The 20,535-nt window shown below is 40.7% G+C and overlaps 1 protein-coding gene across 1 annotated transcript; it reads right to left on the bottom strand.

Moving 5' to 3' along the window:
• Positions 1–689: 689 nt before the first annotated feature.
• Positions 690–20,318, bottom strand: LOC134344163 (uncharacterized). The gene is made up of 4 exons (XM_063043502.1): positions 20,085–20,318; positions 13,000–13,083; positions 7,616–7,843; positions 690–7,273 (listed from the first exon to the last, which is right to left on the bottom strand). The coding sequence occupies exons 1-4, from the start codon at positions 20,148–20,150 to the stop codon at positions 5,165–5,167; spliced, it is 2,487 nt and encodes an 828-aa protein (XP_062899572.1). The 5' UTR covers positions 20,151–20,318; the 3' UTR covers positions 690–5,164.
• Between the last annotated feature and the right edge of the window lie 217 nt (positions 20,319–20,535).

Genomic DNA, 20,535 nt, shown 5'->3' with positions numbered 1-20,535 from the left:
AGATTCTTATCAGCGAAAGGTGCAAAAGCCAGCATCTGTGATCAGTGCATCAGTGCCCACAGCATGGGCGAGTTGCATGTATGTGAAGGTACCATTGACTCTGAGGCGTATATTAGGATTTTAAAGAGACATCTGTTGCCATCAAGGCGACGTCTCTTCCCGGGACGTCCATGCTTATTTCAGCAGGACAATGCCAGACCACATTCTGCGCAGGCTACAACAGTGTGACTTTGTAGACACAGAGTGCATGTGCTTTACTGGCCTGCTGCCAGCCCAGATCTATCTCCTATTAAAAATGTATGGCGCATCATGAAGAAGAGAATCAGACAACAGAGACCACGGACTGTTGAGCAGCTGAAGTCTTATATCAAGCAAGAATGGACAAAATTTCCAATTGCAAATCTACTACAATTAGTATTCTCAGTTCCAAAATGATTAAAAAGTGTTATTAAAAGGAAAGGTGATGTAACACAATGGTAAACATGCCTCTGTCCCAACTTTTGTTGAATGTGTTGCAGCCATCAAATTCTAAATTTGTGTATGTTTACAAAATACAATTAACTTGGTCAGTAAAACTATTGAAAATCTTTTCTTTGTACTTTTGTCAGTTAAATAAAGGTTCACGTGAATTAACATATCACAGATTTTTGTTTTTATTGCATTTTGGAAAATATCCCAACTTTTCTGGAAATGGGGTTTGTAGTTGAATTCATCATTACTCGCCTTGCTAGGTTTGTATTTACTGGAAATTTACCTAAATCACTTTCCCTCAGATCGTTGAGGAACTACAGTAGCAAGATTGTCCATTCTTTGCTTTTTATTTTAACCGAGATGGCCTCATTTATCAATGTTCTATTATACTGTTGTAAACCAATGCTCTGAAGCTCCCACCATTTGTAGCCAGAGAGTAAACACCTGAATCATGGCATCCTGGAGACAACATGGCATCCTGGAATCACATCTGTGTTGTAGAAACACCCTCTTGCCCCTTACTAATTGAATCCTCAACCACTGAAGCTTTCCTCTCCTATCTATCTCAGTGAACTATTCCAGTCATGTCCTTGGCTCTGACTCAATCTCAATGGCTCTTCACATGGCTTTAGACCACCTGGACAATACAAACACCTATTTCAGGATGCTATTCATCAACTACAGCTTAGCATTTAACACCATCATTCCCACAATCCTGATTGACAAGTTACAGAACCCAGGCCTCCGTACCTCTCTCTGCAATTGGATCCACAACTTCCTAACTGGAAGACCACAATCTTGGTGATAATATCTCCTCCTCGCTGACGATCAACAATGATGCACCTCAGCGGTGTGTGCTTAGCCCACTGCTCTACCCTCTCTAGACCCAAGTGTTGCAAGATATAGGTCAAATACCATCTATAAATTTGCTGATGATACAATCATTGTTGGTAGAATCTCAGATGGAGACGAGAGGGCGTACAGGAATGAGATATACCAACTAGTGAAGTGGTGTCGCAGCAACAACCTCACTCAACATCAGTAAGACAAAAGAGCTGATTGTGGACTTCAGGAAGGGTAAGGCGTAGGAACACTTACCAATCCTCAAAGGGATCAGAAGTAGAGAGAGTGAGCAGTTTCAAGTTCCTGGGTGTCAAGATCTCTGAGGACCTAACCTAGCGCCAAGATATCAATGCAGTCTAAAGAAGGCAAGACAGCGACTATACTTCATTAGGAGTTTGAAGAGATTTGATATGTCAACAAAAACAGTCAAAAACTTCTATAGATGTACAGGCTGCATCACTGTCTGGTATGGGGGTGGGGGGGGGCGGCTACTACACAGGACCGAAAAAACTGCAGAGGGTCACAAATTTAGTCAGCTCCATCTTGGGTACCAGCCTCCAAAGTACGCAGGACATCTTCAAGGAGTGGTGTCTCAGAAAGGCAGCATTCATTATTAAGGACCTGCAGCACCCAAGGCATGCCCTTTTCTCACTGTTACCATCAGGTAGAGGTACAGAAGCCTGAAGGCACACACTCAGTGATTCAGGAACAGCTTCTTCCCCTCTGCCATCCTATTCCTAAGTGGACATTGAACCCGTGAACACTACCTCACTTTTTTAAAAATATACGTTATTTCTGTTTTTGCATGACTTTTAATTATTCAATATATTTACTGTAATTTATTTATTTATTTTCTTCTACATTATGCATTGCATTAAACTGCTATTGCTAAGTTAACAAATTTCACGACACATGCCGGTGATAATAAACCTGATTCTGATTTTGATTGCACTCCTCAGGAAATTTTGCCACTTTCACTATTAGCTATAAGGCAGAATGATGCATTTGGGACACTTCTCCTTTTGTACACATACCCACTGTGTCAGCACTTAAGTTATGGGGTGATCATCTTCTTAAGCATGCTAGATTCAGATTAGTTTATTGTCATATACAACAGGACACAATGAAATTTCTCACTTGTGTGCCAAAATCCAGATCTCTACTTTCTCTGCTTGATGACATTTCTTGCATGCATGGATGTCTAGAACACAAGGAGTTTCCTGGAGTTCACACGTGGAACTGAATATGCAACCAGTTGGACAAGGAATCTCTGTTTATTAAAATAGCTAACTATCCAACAATTCCTTCAAATCAACATACTGTCCTTAATACTATTCTCATCTACTCTTTTTTTAAACCAAGTATTTGTCATGTTCTTCTTCAACGACATGGCGGACTTTTAACATTGTAAACCAGCGAGTTGTTTATTACGTCTCCCTACTCGCTGGGAAAACAGAGACACTTCTTTCTCCCTTATTAGGGAGAGAGATAACCCGTGGTATGTTGAATACTGGTGAAACGCGAAGTCTTTGGAGTCTGTAAGTCTGTGTCTTTGCTGTTGCTTTGCTCACACTTGAGTGCCTGGTGGCAAGTGCCGATGCTATTTTATTTGCCAGTGGGGGGGGGGTATTGTTGCTTGCAGCCGCTTACATGCTGGGGGGGAGCTCGAGGGGACTTTGGGGTTCTAACATTTGACTGTCCTTCATCCTTTGGATCACTCCTCTGTTTTCGTGGATGGTTGCGAAGAAAAAGCATTTCAGGATGTATATTGTATACATTTCTCTGACATTAAATTGTACCTTTGAACTTAACCAGATTTATTGATTAACAGTTGATGCCTTCCAGTATTGTTGATTTGAGCCCTTTTGGAAACTCAGAATGAAAGCACAGTAATCAACTTTCTTCTAACTTCTCATGTCACCCAATATCCTTTAGTTGTTTTTCAAACCCACAAATTGACTTCCTTCCCTCCCCCACATATTCCCCTCACAAATCCACTGCTACACCCACTTAGATCCATTCCTCCTGTTCCTCAGGTAACACCGTCCCTGCAGCCCTGATCGAAAAGCTACAAAACCCGCACCCCTCTACCTCCCCCTGCAACTGGATCCTCGACTTCCTAACCAGAAGACCACAATCTGTGCGGATCGGTAATAACATATCCTCCTCGCTGACAATCATCAACTGGTGCACCTCAGGGATGTGTTTTGACCCCACTGCTCTACCTCCTACACCCATTACTGTGTGGCCAGGCACAGTTCAAATGCCGTCTATAAATTTGCTGATGATACAACCATTGTTGGTAAACTCTCAGATGGTAACAAGAAAGCATACCGGAGCAAGATATATCGGCTAGTTGAGTAGTATCATAGCAATATCTTTGCACTCAATATCAGTAAGACCAAAGAACTGATTCAAAAAGGGTAAGATGGCGAGGGAACCACACACCAATCCTCAGGGAGATCAGAGATGGAGAAAGTGAGCAATTTCAACTTCCTTGCTGTCAAAATCTTTGAGGACCTAACCTGGTCCTAACACATCAATGCAGCCACAAAGGCGGCAAGATGGCGGCTGTATTTCATTAGGAGTTTGAGGGGATTTGGAATGTCACCTAAAACACTCCAAAATCTCTACAGATGTTGCGTGAAAAGCATTCTGACTGATGACATCACTTTCTACACAGTGTAGAGAGTTGTAAAATTAGTCAGCTCCATCATGGGTACTAGCTTCCATAGCATCCAAGACATCCTCAAGGAGCGGTGCCTCGAAAACTAGGCATTCATCTTTATGGACCCCCACCGTGCAGAACATGCCCTCTTCTCACTGTTACCATCAGGAATGAAGTACTGCAGCCTGAAGGCACACACTCAGTGATTCAGGAACAGCTGCTTCCCCTCTGCCATCCGATTTCTGAATGGACGTTGAACCCACGAACACTACCTCACTATTTTTTAATCTCTGTCCTTGCATTGCTTATTTAATTTTAACCATTTAATATATGTACACTGCATATAATTACTGTAATTCAGTTTTATGTATATTTATCAGGTATTGCATTGCACTGCCGCTGCAAAGTTAACAAATTTCGTGACATATTCTGGTGATATTAAACCCGAATCTGATTACCAAAAGATACTCCAATTTACACGATCAGAATAAGCAAGCACATTATCTAGATCATCTTTCAGTTCATGTTAGACAAGGAAAATGATTGAGTTGTGAAATTTGTGCAGAAATGATTCCAAGAATAAATATTTCTCCTCTCCATTAGGAAGATGGTTTAGCTAGTCTGTGCTAACAACTCTCACTATTCAACCAAGAGTGCTAACACAGACAAATATCAGGAAATCTAAACTGCAGAACAACATGAAAATACAGTAATGAGCAAGGAGACAGAGAAACCTGAAGGTTTGGGTTTATAAAGAGAGATAGTTTAACACTGCAGTGGATATGAAGAAGGAAAAGTTCCTGGAATGAGCTAGAAGCCTTGTAGAAGTCCAGCTATAACCAGACAGCCAAAAGGATACCTTCGGTTTAATGCCACACATAAGGATTCACCAGCTGCTAAAACAGGAGACAATCTACAGAAATGAAACACAGTCATAAATTGGGATTTCTTCCCAAAAATCTGCTATTCTTGCTATTAAGAAAAAGCACTCAAGATTTGTGTCATTTTCCTGCAGATTGTGTTGCAGGTTTAGGACTTCTATTCTAGAACTGTTTTTTTTCTGTGCTCCTTTTTCAGTGCTAGGCATACTCCACATAATAGCTACAACTCTAAAGGTCGTCCAAATTCATTTTACTGAATTGAAAATGTTTCTGTTAAGAGAGAACATGTGTGGGGTTTCATCTATAAAGCAAATGCTCTGTAATTCAAAGAATATTTATACTTCCAGGGTTTTCCCTTAGTTTTCTGAAATCCAACAGTCAAGAGCTCCTCTGATCCTGACCAAAGTGTCACATTTACAGGCATCACAGTTGAAGAGTACATATTTACAGTCAGGAAGTCAAATTCTATGTCATAGTGCAAATTTGAGCAGGCATTAAACACTGCCAAAACAACACCTGAGTTATACTGCCTTTTGATAAGGAACAGACAATCCTCATGAATTGAACTGAAATTAGTCTCCATCCAAGACACTGATGAGGTCAAAGTATTCTTCCAATATGGATTGGGTGCTTCCTGGATATTTTCTACATCACAAATGCACAATCTTAAATCAATCTTAAATCTTAGATCATGATTAGCACAAATCTCATAAGGGCTGTATGGAGTCAAACGGTCAAATCCTACTAAAGTCATTGAAGCATCGACCAGAAAGTTGAAGTCTATAACTACCAAGTATTTTTCTTCCTCACGGCCTGTAATTTCAGAACCCTTTACATAAAGGTCAAGTTTCACAACAGTCTCATTTCTGAGCTCTTCACGAATTTTCACATTGTCAAATCTAACACCAACTAATTTTTGACAGGCCCAGTATCCTCCATGAGCACCTTTTGCAGTTACCTGTTGTTGAAGGATCTCATGGTTCATTTGACCAAGTGCAAATTCCGCAAGCAGCGCAAAACTGAAATCACTCACTACCGGTTTTTCCAAATCTTGGCAAATGCAAAAGTTCGGAGGAATCCTTGGAATGCTGTCACAGGTCCTATTTGGAGAAACTGGGCTCAGCAATCCATCAATATTTATCCCATAATTCACACTATTCTCTTCCATGGCTCCAGCACGTGGTAATAGACCTTGTAAGGTATGATGAACATCAAGGAGGCTGATCAGCCTGTGTTGGTTCGTATGCAAGGATCGAATCTTCTCTTCACCTAGTAAGGCAGCTGCTCTATCTGGGACAATGACAAAAAGTGTGGTGTGGAATAACTCTATTTGAGATTCTGTAGACATCAAGACAAACTCCCCATAGCTATTGCCATGGTCTGAAAGAATGAAGGTTAGAGTGTTTTGTTGATCAGCCAAGAAAGTTACGTGTTTGGACAGGTCCTCATCTACTTGCTTTAACCTGAGACCTGTATCTTCATGATTAGTGTCCAGCATAAGAAAGCTGAAAAAGGGCTTTTGCAGGAAAGAAAAACGCGTGACAAAGTGCTCAATATACTGGAGGAGGTAGGCGTGTTGATGGATACCATTGTAACATAGAGCAGCGGGACCATGGAACATATCCTTCACCCCATTTTCTTGAAGAATATCACAGCTAGAATATGAAACATCCATCCTGTCAATTCCACTTCTCCTGGCTGCTTCCAAAAACAGCTGTGCCCTTTCTGAAAATGGTACTTTTTTATTAAGAGCTCTCAGCTCTTTCACCAAACCCCAGTCCCACTTCCAGCACATGTCTTCCAAATATAAAGTCTCGTATCCAAATCTTTTAAAGCTTCCAAGTGTTTTGTTGAAATCCACAGCCTTTGGTGGCAGATCAAATGAACTGAATGGTTTAAGTGGCTTGAATGACTCACCACCAAACAGAGCCTGAAGAGACTCAAATGTCCTACTTTTTATACCTTGAACCAGTTCAAAGTCAAATACTTGTCCAGTTTTGAGCACATTAGTATTCAGATTTCTGAATGCATCAATAGTTTTTGATAGACTTCTATAAAAATGGTGCCTGGATACAGAATCCAAGAGTAAAATATTCACATTCAGTGCAGGTTCATTTGTAAGTTTGCTGGTGGATCTGTGATCTTCATGCAGAACAGGAGGTAGAATAAGAAGTTGTGACATCTTCCTCCCATGATGGCTGAGACAGCGTATAAAACAGTAACCATGGTGATAGGTCCTCCCATCCATCAGCAGCTCTTCATTAATAAACATCACTGTTTCCACTGTGGACGTAAACTTCAGCCACTGATTAACACCCAGCTCTTCATTGTACAATCCTACAACTACCGAGGATGATTTACTGCACAGATCGTGGCGACAGGTTGCTTCAGGCTTTGAGGGATTATATTGCTTTGAGAAAACAAAATATAAAAGGGTGTAAATTGCAAGTATTACAATTCCCACCACAACGCTTCTGATCAAACAATAAATAACAGAACCACACAGGCTGGACACATTTCTATTTGGGTTTCATTCTGCACTTAGTTAATTGATCAATGGTTAGGATACAACAAACCCACGTATTTCACAGAGACCACTCCGATTCAGAGTTTGGATTTGAACTCCGAACTCTGGTATGCCCCAAGCTTAAGGGTTGCGCTAACTGCTACACTACCATGGTGCCCAATAATTTTAGTAAGCATTCCCTCTAGTGCTGAAAGGTTATTTCTCAATTGAATTTAAAATTCATACCGTAATCGTACAAATCACATCTGAGAGCTGGTGGGAACAGTTGGCAGGCTCTTTATCGGCGAACAACTCTTTCATGATGCGACAAGAACCTGGTACAAAATCTGCTCGGATGCAAGCTACCTCCTTCTGTGGCCTCTCTTTCTCTGACTGCAGCCTGAAAACTGGACAGGTGTCATCATATGTGGAAGTTTTCAAGCTGGTGGCAACGGTGCTGAGATTCTGTATGTACTACGAAATGTACAAAATATTCAGTTAAAGGCAAAGAATACACTTTCATGTTTCTGTATCAATTCTTCAAAATTACCTCAACCATTACCACTCTCCAAGTTCAATCAAGTTCAGCAACATACACTATGGAATTATTAAATTACAGAGCCTTCATCTTAAGTAACAGTTTAAATAAAACACATATTCAAGAAGATTGGTGCATTTTTTCAGTTGGGGATTGTCATCAAATAATATTGGGCATAGTACTTTCCACCACTTTAGAATATTTATTAGCCCAATATCCACCTCAAACAACTTGCGCACAGTGGCCACTTTATTAGGTACCTTCTGGACCTAATAAATTGGCCACTGTGTGTATGTCTGTGGTCTTCTGCAACTGTACCCCATTGACTTCAAAGTTTGACATGTCATGCATTCAGAGAGGTCCTTCAGAGAGTTAACCTCTCTCGTTAACATTTTCACCCACAGTACTGCTGCTCACTGGATGATTTTTGCTTTTTCCCACCAACCTTTGTAAACTCCAGAGACTATAATGCATGAAAGTCACAGATCAGCAGTTTCTGAGTTACTCAAATCATCCTGTCAGGCTCCAACAATCATTCCATTCTCAAAATCACTTAGATCACATTTCTTCCCCCATTCTGATATTTGGTCTGAACAACAACTACTGAACCTCATGACAATGTCTGCATGCTTTCATGCATTGAGTTGCTACCACATAATTGGCTGATTAAATATTTGCATTAATGAGCATGTATACCTAACAAAATGGACACTGGCTATATTTACCTCATGAGTGGTCCAAGTGTTTTTCAGTGGCATTACTATACTATATAATACTATGATCACTGTTCTCTCAATAGAAACGTGGGTTTGCACCCATCAATGCTACTGCTCCCAGAGTTAAGTTTTGACCTTGAACTTAGCTTCTATTTTTTGGAGACCACTCGGACTTCCACCAGGTTCTCCGATTTCTTCTCAGAACCTTACGGTGTACTGGTAGATTAATTGTTGTACATTACACATCAGTGTAGCTTAGTGCCAAAGGTTTTGGAATTGACATATACCACCACATCTGGCTCAAACCCTTCCCCACCCTCATTCCAATCACAGAAAACTTGTAGTCTCCTTTGCCCTGGCACCAGAGAGACAATGCAACATAGGGACTCACATTAACTAATGCGGAAATGAGTTTCTACTGCATTTCAATGACTCACTACTCCCAATTGTCATGTTCTGCACCACACTCCTTCCAGCTGTCTCCTCCAGTCTCTCCCTCTAAACCTGGCAACATCCTCAAACCTTTTCTGAACCCTTTCCAGCTTAACCACATCTTCCCTAAAACAGGTCAACCAAAACTTAACTCCAAGTGTGGCCTCACCAACAATTTATACAACTGCAACATAATGTCCCATAATGATGAAAGAGAGAGAAGTTGCCTTTAAACTCACAAGAGAGCATAGGCCATCAACTTTTTGCTGTTGATGTTTCTGTAGCAGGCAATTTCTTTTTTACGAGGTCAAGTTGCTAGCTCGACGCTCAACCCAGCATGGATGGAAAGTGTACCAGGGAGCCGGCTGGGTTCGAACTCGGGAGCCTTCGCTCTGAAGTCCAGCGCTGATGCCACTACGCCACCAGCCAGCTATAATGATGAAAGCCAGCAAGCTAAATGTCTTTTTTTTTTAAAAAACAACCCCATCCACCTGTGACTCTTCTCTTTATCAATGAACGGTGCCCTTGTACTGAGTCCCTCTTTTCAATTACACTGCCTAATGCCCTACCATTCATTGTACAAGTCCTATACTGGCTGACTTTCCAAGTGCATCACTTCACACTTGTTTGTACTGAAATCTATATGCCATTCCTCAGCCCACCTCCCTGATTGATCAAGATAACCTTCTTCACTATCAAGAAGAACTAATTTTGTGTCATCAGCAAACTTCACTCATGTATTCACATGCAAACTATTACATAATTAATTAATAACAGGTTTCCAATACTAACCCTTGCAGTATACAAGTCACCGGTTTCCATTCAGAGAAATAACCTTCAATGATTACCTTCTGCTTCCCGTCTCCCAGCCAACTTTGAATCCACTTAAATAGTTTTCCGTGGATTCCACTGGATATCATCTTTATCTTGAAGGTACAGATTACTTGTCACATGGACAGTGAAATATCAAAACATACAGTAAAATGCATCCTTTGCGTCAAATCAAATGAGTGAGCATTGAGCTCAGCAGCCCACAAGTGTCGGCATGCTCCCAGACCCAACAGAGTCCACTGACCCTAGCCATACATCTTTGGACTGTGGGAGGAAACCAGAGCACCCGGAAGAAACCCATGTGGTCACAGAAACTCCTTACGGGAAGTGGCGGGAGTTGAACCCCAGTCGGAGATTGCTGGTGCTGCAAAGCGATGTGCCAACCACTGCGCTACCACGCCATCCATAACCAGCCTATCATGCATGACCTTGTCAAAGTCCAAAACAGACAACATCCCCCATCTACCCTCATCTACCTTTTTGGTAACTCCTTCGAAAAAAAAACGCAGATTGTCAAGCATGACTTGCAATGCTGACTCTTCCAAATAAGACCACCTATTTAAATGCTGGTAGAACATGTCCCTCAGAATTTCCTCCAGCATCTTCTGCACCACTGCCAGGCTGACCCTTCCGAAGTAATGGAAGAATAACTACCTTTTAAGGTTTGAATCTGACTAGACAAGCTCTAGACCTCCCTTACCCCTCGCACCTCACCGCCAACCAGAGACCCAAGTTAAGCAAAGGTTCACATTATCTCCTCCAACCTTGTCTACGGCACTCACTGCTCCCAATGTGACCTCCTCTACGTCAGCAAGACCAATCGCAGCTCAGTGTTCACTTTACAAAACACCTATGCTCAGTCCACAGTGACCATCCTAAGCTCCAAGTTGCAGACCATTTCAGCTCCCCTTCCCATTTCCTCAATGGCCCATCCATCCTTAGCTTTCTCTACTGCCAGGATGAATCCCAACACAAACTGGAAAAGTCACACTTTCTATGACACATACAACCTAATAGAATGACATTGAGTCTTCCAATATTAGGTACCTTCCCCCCCCTCCCCCAGCGCCAACACCACACACACTATTTTCCTTTATCCACCGCCCCCCCCCCGCCCTTTACTCCCTTCCCTTCTCCTTCTGATCCTCTGGCCCTCATATCTTTGTCCCCTTTGCACACTTTCCTCTATTCACCCAATTCACAGTTTTTGCACCCCTACACTTATTTGGTTCCAAATGTTGTACACCTCTTCCCTGGTGGTTCCCACTCTCATCTCTTTTGCATATCCAAAACTAGCTCTGATAGTGCTAAGTGGTCCTACTTATCTCTCTCCCATAGCTGTCTCACATCCTCACACTTCCCCCCACCTTGCTCCATCACAACTTAAGTCAGTGACAATAAACCCGACTATGATTCTTATTGTAGACTGTGTTGAACCTACTCTTATCTTTTTATCTTAGTTTCACAGTCTAACCTAAATATTTAAGTCAGTGATTAAACAAGTGTTAATTTCTTATTACCATCCTGCATTTTATTAGTCACCAAATAGCACTTCTTCTACTGCTTCATCAAGTTCCTGGTCTCTATGTATGGTACAAGCTACACTCTTGAAATGGTGCATTGCGCTGTGTATAATAAACACAATGAGAATCAAGGGGAAAGCTCTCAACTGGCTTGAACTATACTAAACACAAAACATGATTGTGAATTTTAGAGAGAAATCATCTCAAGCCTTGGGATATCACTACTGGAATTTCTGAGGGCAGCACCCATAAGTCCAAAATTTTGATATACTTCAGCAATGATCTGCCCTCCTTCAAAACTTCAGAAGAGGGGATGTTTGTTAATAAAGAAAAAAATAAAGGTGATAAAGATTAGCATCGAAACACCCAGTGAAATACAATCAAATTGGCAAGGACTGTGCTAGGGGCAGCTTGCAAGTATCACCACCCTCCCAGCACCAACATAGCATGCCAACAACTTGCTAACCTTAATCATACATCTTTGGAACATGGGAAGAAAAGAGGACACCTAGAGGAAACCCACACAATCATGGGGAGAACGTACAAGTATCTTGCAGACAGTGATGGGAATCAGTGCTTGCTGACGCTGCAAAGTGAACTGCCCTAATTACACATCGTTCAATCATAAGTCTTCAGATAATGAAGATCTGCACATGATAAAACCCAAATAATATTCAGGTTTCTGCTGCTACAAGGTAAGAACTAACACTCAAATTCTAGACAACAGCCAACTCCAAGAACAGAATCTAACCATCTCTTCATATTCAATGACAGCAGCATCATCATCATCAAAATCAATTTCACAGGATATCATTGACCAAAAGCTTAGTATTTTCCAATGAGTTGTTCACCTCCTACATCCCCAAATCCTTTCTATCATAGGCTTAGAGAATGATGGAGCACAGCTCTACAAATCCTCCCCAAATTGTAATTTTAACCATCTAAATGGGTAAAAGACTAAGTTCCACTTCAAATCACAGGCCATCCCGACTCGAAAATATACTGTAGTTCTTTCATCATAAGTCAATATCCCTGAATTTACTGCCAAGCATTGCGAATGCACCTTGACCACATAGACTGTAGTAATGCAAGTCATGAAATCACCTCCACCATCTTAACAGCACTGAAGAATGGCCTTTTTAAAAATGACCTCATCAATGTCCACATATCTCTATTACAATTGGATTCTGTAGTAAAATCTATAACAAAATAGGTTCGTTCCACAATTTCACATGCATTAACACCACTAAGAGAAAGGCGCTTACACCACTCAAGGAACTAATATGCCCAAACGTACTATTTCCAAGACTGGCCTGAACATGTAAAAAATCGTTATTAATAGATTATTCCTATGAAAGCATGATTTGGTGACGAATGTATACATTGGTCTTCTGAGTGTAATAAAGCAACAATCTTATATAGCAGAGCAATATGCAGTAAAATGGAAATGAATATTTATATCTTAGTTTTTAATTAAATGTTTCAGAAATCTAAATGGTGTTTCAAAGTAACTAGAAGTAGTCACATAACAGATGTTTATAGATAAATCATGACTAATGCAGGATTTATCACAGGCAGGCTAGTACTTACAGTGGTTGTCCTGTCCTTGTTTGCATGACCTGACGTATGGTGAATTTGAGTGGATACTTCAAGGAAGAAAAACTGTAAACAAGCCTGCTCAAGAGAAGTTAAGGATGCATATTAGTTAAGGATAACAATGTCAATCAATACAGAGGTGGGTGTAACATACAGTGGGACAACTGCAAATCAAGAACATTATTCAAATTCTAAAATGGAATTGTTATTTTAACAGTTCTTATATACCTATCTATTATAAAAGCAATTGTCACTTGGCATACTGATATCACAAATGTTCCAATATAATCCACCTTGGCACATTATATTTACTTTGGACAATATACACTTTCTGTGTTGTTTACCCTCACCTCCCACTTTTTCTTTCCTCCACCTCATTTTGTCAAAGTTCACTTGGAATGATAAACATCTGAAATGACCAATTAAATAGGTTAAAGGAAAGATATATAAAAATAAAAATAAAATCCAATTTATATGGTACTTTTTATGACATTGGTGAAGCCCAAAATAGCTAAGGAAGCACTTTTTAAATGAAGTTCCTTTCAGTGCCATGCAAAGCACCTTTAAAATGAAGCAACAAACAATCCAGTATCTGCAGTCTTTTGAGTCTACCTATTAAAGTGATGTCAAGTTATCAATGATACCACAATAAAACAAAGAATTGGTCGAGTAATTGGATAGATTAATCGGTTGCTTACTAATTAGATAGGTGACTATGAAACAACATCCATGGTCGACCCTGACCAACAAGGGCCTCTTCCTCAATAATCAGAAATACTAACGATGAGTAGCATCTCCCAGTGCTGTCCACTGACTGACCAGTATCTCACTAATAAAGAAAGACCAGAGTGGATATCAGACCATTGGAAAATGACAATGGGGAGGTAGCAAAGGAGGGGACAAAGAAATGGCAGACAATATGTATTTTACATCAGGGTTCAGTGTGGAAGAAACTAGCAGTATGCTAGAAATTCAAGAGCATCAGCGGGCAAAAGTCAGTGTAGTTGTTGTTATTAAGGAGAAGGGGTTTGAGTAGCTGAAAGGTCTGAAGGTAGATAAGTCACCTGGGTCAGATGGACTACACCACAGGGTTCTAAAAGAGTTAACTGAACAGTTTGTACAGGACTTTGGAATAGTTCTGGAGGACTGGAAAACAGCAAATATCACATCACTCTTTAAAAAGGAGGGGGGAGGGAGACAAAGAAAGAAAATTATAGACCAGTTAGCATTCCTTCAGTGAATAGTAGAATGTTGGAGTCCATTACTAAGGATGAGATTTCAGGGTACCTGGAGGCATTGATAAAATAGAGAAAAGTCAGCATGGTTTCCTTAAGGAGAAATCTTGCCTAACAAATCTGTTGGAATTTTTTGAGGAAATAACAAGCAGTATAGACAAAAGAGAGTCAGTAGAAGTTGTTTAAATGGATTTTCAGGCCTTTGACAAGTTGCCGCACATGAGGCTGCTTAACAAAATAAGACCCATAGTATTACAAGAAAGATACTACCATGGATAGAAGATTGGGTGACTGGTAGGAAGCAAAGTAAGAGAATAAAGGGGTTTGGTTCTGGTTTGATGCCAGTACTAGTGGTGTTCCACAGGGGTCTGTGATGGGACCACTTCTTTTTATGATTTAGATGATGAAATTGATGAATTTGTGGCTATGTACATGGGTGATGTGAAGATAGACGGAGGGGCAAATAGTGTTGAGGAAGCAAAGAGGCTGCAGAAGGACTTAAAACAGATTGGGAGAATGGGCAAATAAGTGGCAGATGGAATATAGTGCAAGGAAGTGTATGGTCAGCATTTTGCTAGAAGTAATAAAGATGTAGACTATTTTCTAAGTGGGGAGGGAATTCAAAAATCAGAGATGCAAAGGGACTTGGGAGTTTGTAAAACCATAAGATATAGGAGCAGAAGTAGGCCATTCAGCCCATTGAGTCTGCTCCGCCATTCAATCATGGGCTGATCCAATTCTTCAGTCATCCCAACTCCCCTGCCTTCTGCTCATACCCTTTGATGCCATGACTAATCAAGAATCTATCTATCTCTGCCTTAAATGCACCCAATGACTTGGCCTGCACAGCTGCTCATGGCAACAAATTCTACAGATTTACCACCCTCTGACTAAAGTAATTTCTCTGCATCTCTGTTCTAAATGGACGTCCTTCAATCCTGAAGTCATGCCCTCTTGTCCTAGACTCCCCTACCATGGGAAATAACTTTACCATATTTAATCTGTTCAGGCCTTTTAACATTTGGAATGTTTCTATGAGATCCCCCCTCATTCTCCTAAACTCCAGGAAATACAGCTCAAGAGCTGCCAGATGTTCCTCATACAGTAACCCTTTCATTCCTAGAATCATTCTCATGAATTTTCTCTGAACACTCTCCACTGTCAGTACATCCTTTCTAAAATAAGGAGTCCTTGTGCAGGATTTCTTAAAGGTTAACTTGTAGGTTAAGTTGGCGGTAAGGAAGGCAAATGCAATGTTAGCATTCATTTCAAGAGGACTAGAAAATAAGGGCAAAGGTATAACAGTGAGCTTTTATAAGGCATTGGTTGGACCACACAGAGTATCACGAGTTTTGTGCCCCTTATCTACGAAAAAATATGATGATATTGGAGAGGGTCTGGAGGAGGTTCATGAGAATGATTTGAGAAATGAAAAGTTTAATATACAAGAACCTTTTGATGGCCCTGGGCCTGTATTAATGGGTGTTTAGAAGGTGGGGTTGGGGAGCTCATTGAAGCCAATTGAATACTGGAATGCCAAGATAGAGTGGATGTTTCCAATAGTGGGGGAGCCTACAACCCGAGGACACAACCTCAGAATAGAAGGGCATCCCTTTATAGCAAAGATGAGGAGGAATTTCTTTACCTGAGCGAGGTGAATCTGTTGCCACTGATAACTGTGGACGCAGTATTTAGCAGTACAGCGTGTATAAGGCCCTTTGAACCGCATCGCCCCAGCAACTGCCAACAACCCCAATGAAACATAACCCAATCACTAGACTATTTATAATGACCAATTAACCTGCCCAGTACATCTTGGGTATAGGGGAGGAAACCAGAGCACCTGGGGATGACACATGAACTCCATGAGGAAGATGTACAGACACTCCTTACAGAACAGTGCGGGAATTGAACTTTGAACACCAACACCATGAGCTGTAATAGCGTCACACTATTATACTACCATGCGTAAGGCACGCAAGCTGCATAAGGTTCTGTTAAGCCGAGGGGATAAGGACTGAATACTAGAGGTCTCATCTTTCTAAAGCCAGTGAACTCATATTCTCTTTAAACACAGATAGTGCCCTGATTCACATCTTTACTGTTATGCTGTAGGTATTTCATTTAGCAGCTCTGTAAGAGCTGTTTGTTCTGCTTTCAGCCTGTTTAGGTTATTGTTGAAGATAAGGGATGATGTGGAATGTGTGCCATCCAATTAGCGGGAGGTTTTTCTTGGTGAGGAACAATAAGGTTGGTCTTGGGCTTTTGTTCAAGAGGAGACGAAGAGAGAAGACGCTGGGGAAAGCCAGTCGTAGCACACGATCCGCTGGAGGACCTGTTTGTTCAATGGATTATGAGCGGCGTTTGGAAGGTGGTGTGTGCTTTCACGTTGACCGAGGGCCCAGCATGTGAGCGACAGAGAAGTTCAAGATGAGCTTCAACTTGTGCACATTTGACTGTTCAATGAGAATGGGCCCTTTTCTTTTTGTTATTCCTTATTAACCCTTTAGTTAAGATTCATAAACAAAATTCCTTTAATCGTATGCAGTGTACTGTCTGATATTTCGTAGCATCAATTTGTAACAGGGTAGTGAATCACACAGCATCCACACAAACTGGGGGTTGGGGAAGGGGGCTCACGCCTTAATCTCACACGCTTGGCGGGGCCGGAGATAGTCTTCCCTAGATTTATGCAGCCAAGGAGACCAGAATGTTTCATACATAAAAAATAAAAACCAGAAATTAGTAGCTTTGTGCATTACTACAGTTCAAAATTAATTGACATGGATCTATTTGTAACATACCATAGAAAGATCACAATAATGAGTGACTGCAAGTGATCTTCCCATAAATCATGACTAAATTTAAGATGTATTTCTGCATTTTAACGAAGCAGGGGAGGAAAGAACCATCCATCATATCTTTTGTTAATTCAAATGTTGCCTATCTCATTCATACAGAACATTACAGGACAGTACAAGCCACTTGGTTCACAATGCTGTGCCAACCTTTTAACCTACTGTAAGATCAATCTAACCCTTCCCTGCGAGATAGCCTCTATTTTTCTATCATGCATGTGCCTATCTAAGAGCTTCTTAAGTGCCTCTAATGTATCTGCCTCTTCCACCACCACTGGCACGGTATTCTGTAAACTCAGCACTCTGTGTAAAGTACTCTGATATTCCCCCCTCCCCATATTTTCCTCCAATAACCATAAAATTATGTCCCCTTGTATTAGCCATTACCATACTGGGAAAAAAAATGACTCTGGCTACCCACTATCTATGCCTTTTATCGTCTTGTACACCTCTATCAAGTCACTTCTTAAACTTCTTTGCTCAAAAGAGAAATGCCCTAGCTCACTTGACTTATCTTCATTAAGACATGTCCTCTAGCCCAGGTAGAATCCTAGTAAATCTCTTCTGTACCCTCACATCCTTCTTACAATGAAGTATCCAGGACTGAGCACAATATTCCAAGTGTGGTCTAGCCAGAGCTTTCCACAGCCTCTGGATGCCCCCAAAACAATTTACAACCAAAGTACTTTAGAAGTGCTCGAAAAAAGCGACGAAACAGACTTTTAACATCGTAAACCAGCAGGTTGTTGTTATGTCTCCCGCTTGCTGTGAAAATGGGGAACACCTCCCTCTCCCTTGCCAGGGAGAGAGAGAACCTTTGGTTTGTCGATTGTCAGATGAAATGCAAAGCTTTTGGGGTAGCTTTGGTCTGTGTCTTTGCTATTGCTTAGCACACGCTTGGGCTCAGTGATGGTACCGATGCACGTTTTTTTTGGTGGTGGGAGGGGGGAATCGTTGCTCGCTGCCACTTACACACGGGGTGGGTGGCTGGGGGGATTTGGGGTTCTCACGTTTAACTGTCATTCATTCTTTGGGCACTTCTCTGTTTTCCTGGATGTTTGCAAAGAAAAAGCATTTCAGGATGTATATTGTATATATTTCTCTGACATTAAATTTGACCATTGAACCTTTGAAGTGTGATATAGTACTTTGTTTATTCAGCCTATGACCTATGCTTTATTACTTTTAAGTCAGTGGAGACCAACCAGTCACAAATGTAGGAGACCAAAAGACTATGTTTGCAAAAATTTGACCTGTATACAGTGGGAAAAATGTTATAAATTCAAAAGTCATAGCTATTTCTGATTAAATACTTTAATCTGTTTCCAAGGTGTTCCTGAGAAAGTTGCTTCAAAAAAAATCTTGGTTTACTAATACAACAAACCTTTTTTGCTGTATTCTAAGCAAGTTATATATATTTAAACTATTAAAAACATACACAAGTGAGAAAATCATCTTAAGAGACCAGTTCAAAAACAGGGAAAATCATTATGTTGCACTATTTATCCTAAATGAAGATACAGTATATTGATCAGCAATATTGGAATGGACAAAGGTCTATAAATGAGAATGTTATTGAGCAAAAAAACATCAGACTGAAGAAAAGTGGATCTCAATGTTAAAAAAGAATTAGCTGAATATGTTCTCATACCATCCTCTAGTCTAAATAGAGAATAAATATGGTACATATAAAGTCAGAGTAAAATATGTATAACAGAGGATCTACGTCACAATTCTTTGTGTGTGCAATCATTTATCCAAAGCAGCACAGCCAGTCATTGGGGACAGCATATAGCTACAAAGGTGATCATCAGGCTAGATGCAAAACAATATTCAGTGTTGATTGATAACATTGTAAATACATATCTGTTAAACTTCACCTCAGGCATTTCAACCAAAAATAGTGTATCACATAATTCACCAAAGTTATACATTCTTCACAGACAACCAAAATCTCAAGTCTCTGAAATGTAAGATCTAAATCATGTGAAAAAGAATCCGTCAGAATCTTTTTAAAAGTTAATAATGGGATTAAAAAGTGACAATTTTGTCACAATTAAAGAGGAAATAGGTAGCACTAGAAGAGTGGATAGCAGTTCCAACATTTTGAGATCCTGAAAAAGGATCTAGTACTTCCCTGGTGTAAATGACACTTAAACTCTTCTCAGGCTTCCAGCCGGGTCAGGTGTAGATTTTAACCAGCATTTTGATGACAAACTCTGCCACCTTCATGATGATGGAGAAGCCCGAGAAAAGTTTATGCATTTTGAAATCCTTCATTGAATGCAAGAACCACACACAGCAGAGAAGTAGGAGTTGCAAGGAGCTACAGAAATGTAATGACACGCTGTATAACTAAAAAGTGGGGCTGCCCAAAGAGTTCAAGTGAGAAAATCACAAAAGCCCACTAGTAGGAAACAAATCTCTAATGGCTAAGCCCCTATAAACAAAAAACCTTCTTGTTACCCCAGAGTATGGACGAGTAAGCACAGCATACAAGAACGTTATTACTAATATGATTTGATTTTATATAAAAAGTTAACACTTAGTTCATCATTACTAATCACAGAGCTCAAAGTAAGTGTTCTCTGTAAAAGAAATGCATGGATACAGTTTTAAATATTTCCATAATAGAGTACCTGAAGTTCCCAGTCATTACCAACCGATCTTGCATGTTCATTTGATTCAGCAGTGTATGCAGTTACGGTAGTTGTAAAAGACTTAGGTTTATTTATATGCATTTTTTTTACTTCCTCGAAACATTTGATTTGTCAATGTTGTTACGCAAGAAAACACGACCATTTACCTTTGCTAAGTTTAATGAGTTGAAGTTGTGGCCAGGTCATATTCCTGCAAAACTGGTCAAAGTTGACAATAACAAACTTTTCGTAAACGTAGCATGATTATCACATTGTACCTAGCTCAAGCTTTGTCAGAAATATCCCACAAGGAATACAGGGATAATACCAGTATCAACTGCACCTACCAAGGAGAAAAGGGCGCAGCACAGAAGAATGCACCAAGTACACCGTTTACGATTTCGCCGGGACATCACTGTTCACTCCACACTGCCACCTGCAGCACTTCACAACAATATACTTAACCTCTCATGCTTAGTTATTAGTTGACTTATTTGTTCGTACATCCGCTCCGGCAATCTCACACCAAGACATTAAGTTGACGGAAGGCCGATTCCTCTGAAAGTTCAGGTCTGCGCCCCCCTCCCAAGAGACAACAGCGCGCATGCGCCTAGTACAGCGAATCAAACGCTGGTGTTGGAGAACGGGAGCGAAAGGGGAAATAGTGTAACCATGGCGCCAGCATAATCGAGGGAACAGTGTAAACAGAGTGACAGTATCCTACCACTAAACTTATCTTTACCTCCCTTTCCCCTCCGCTTTCCGCAGGGATCGCCCCTCCGCGATCCCCTTGTCCAT

This window comes from Mobula hypostoma, chromosome 3 (assembly GCF_963921235.1).
Source record: "Mobula hypostoma chromosome 3, sMobHyp1.1, whole genome shotgun sequence".
NCBI lineage: Eukaryota > Metazoa > Chordata > Chondrichthyes > Myliobatiformes > Myliobatidae > Mobula > Mobula hypostoma.
The sequence above is the reverse complement of the archived record's forward strand: the minus strand, read 5'-3'. Positions and strand labels throughout refer to the sequence as shown.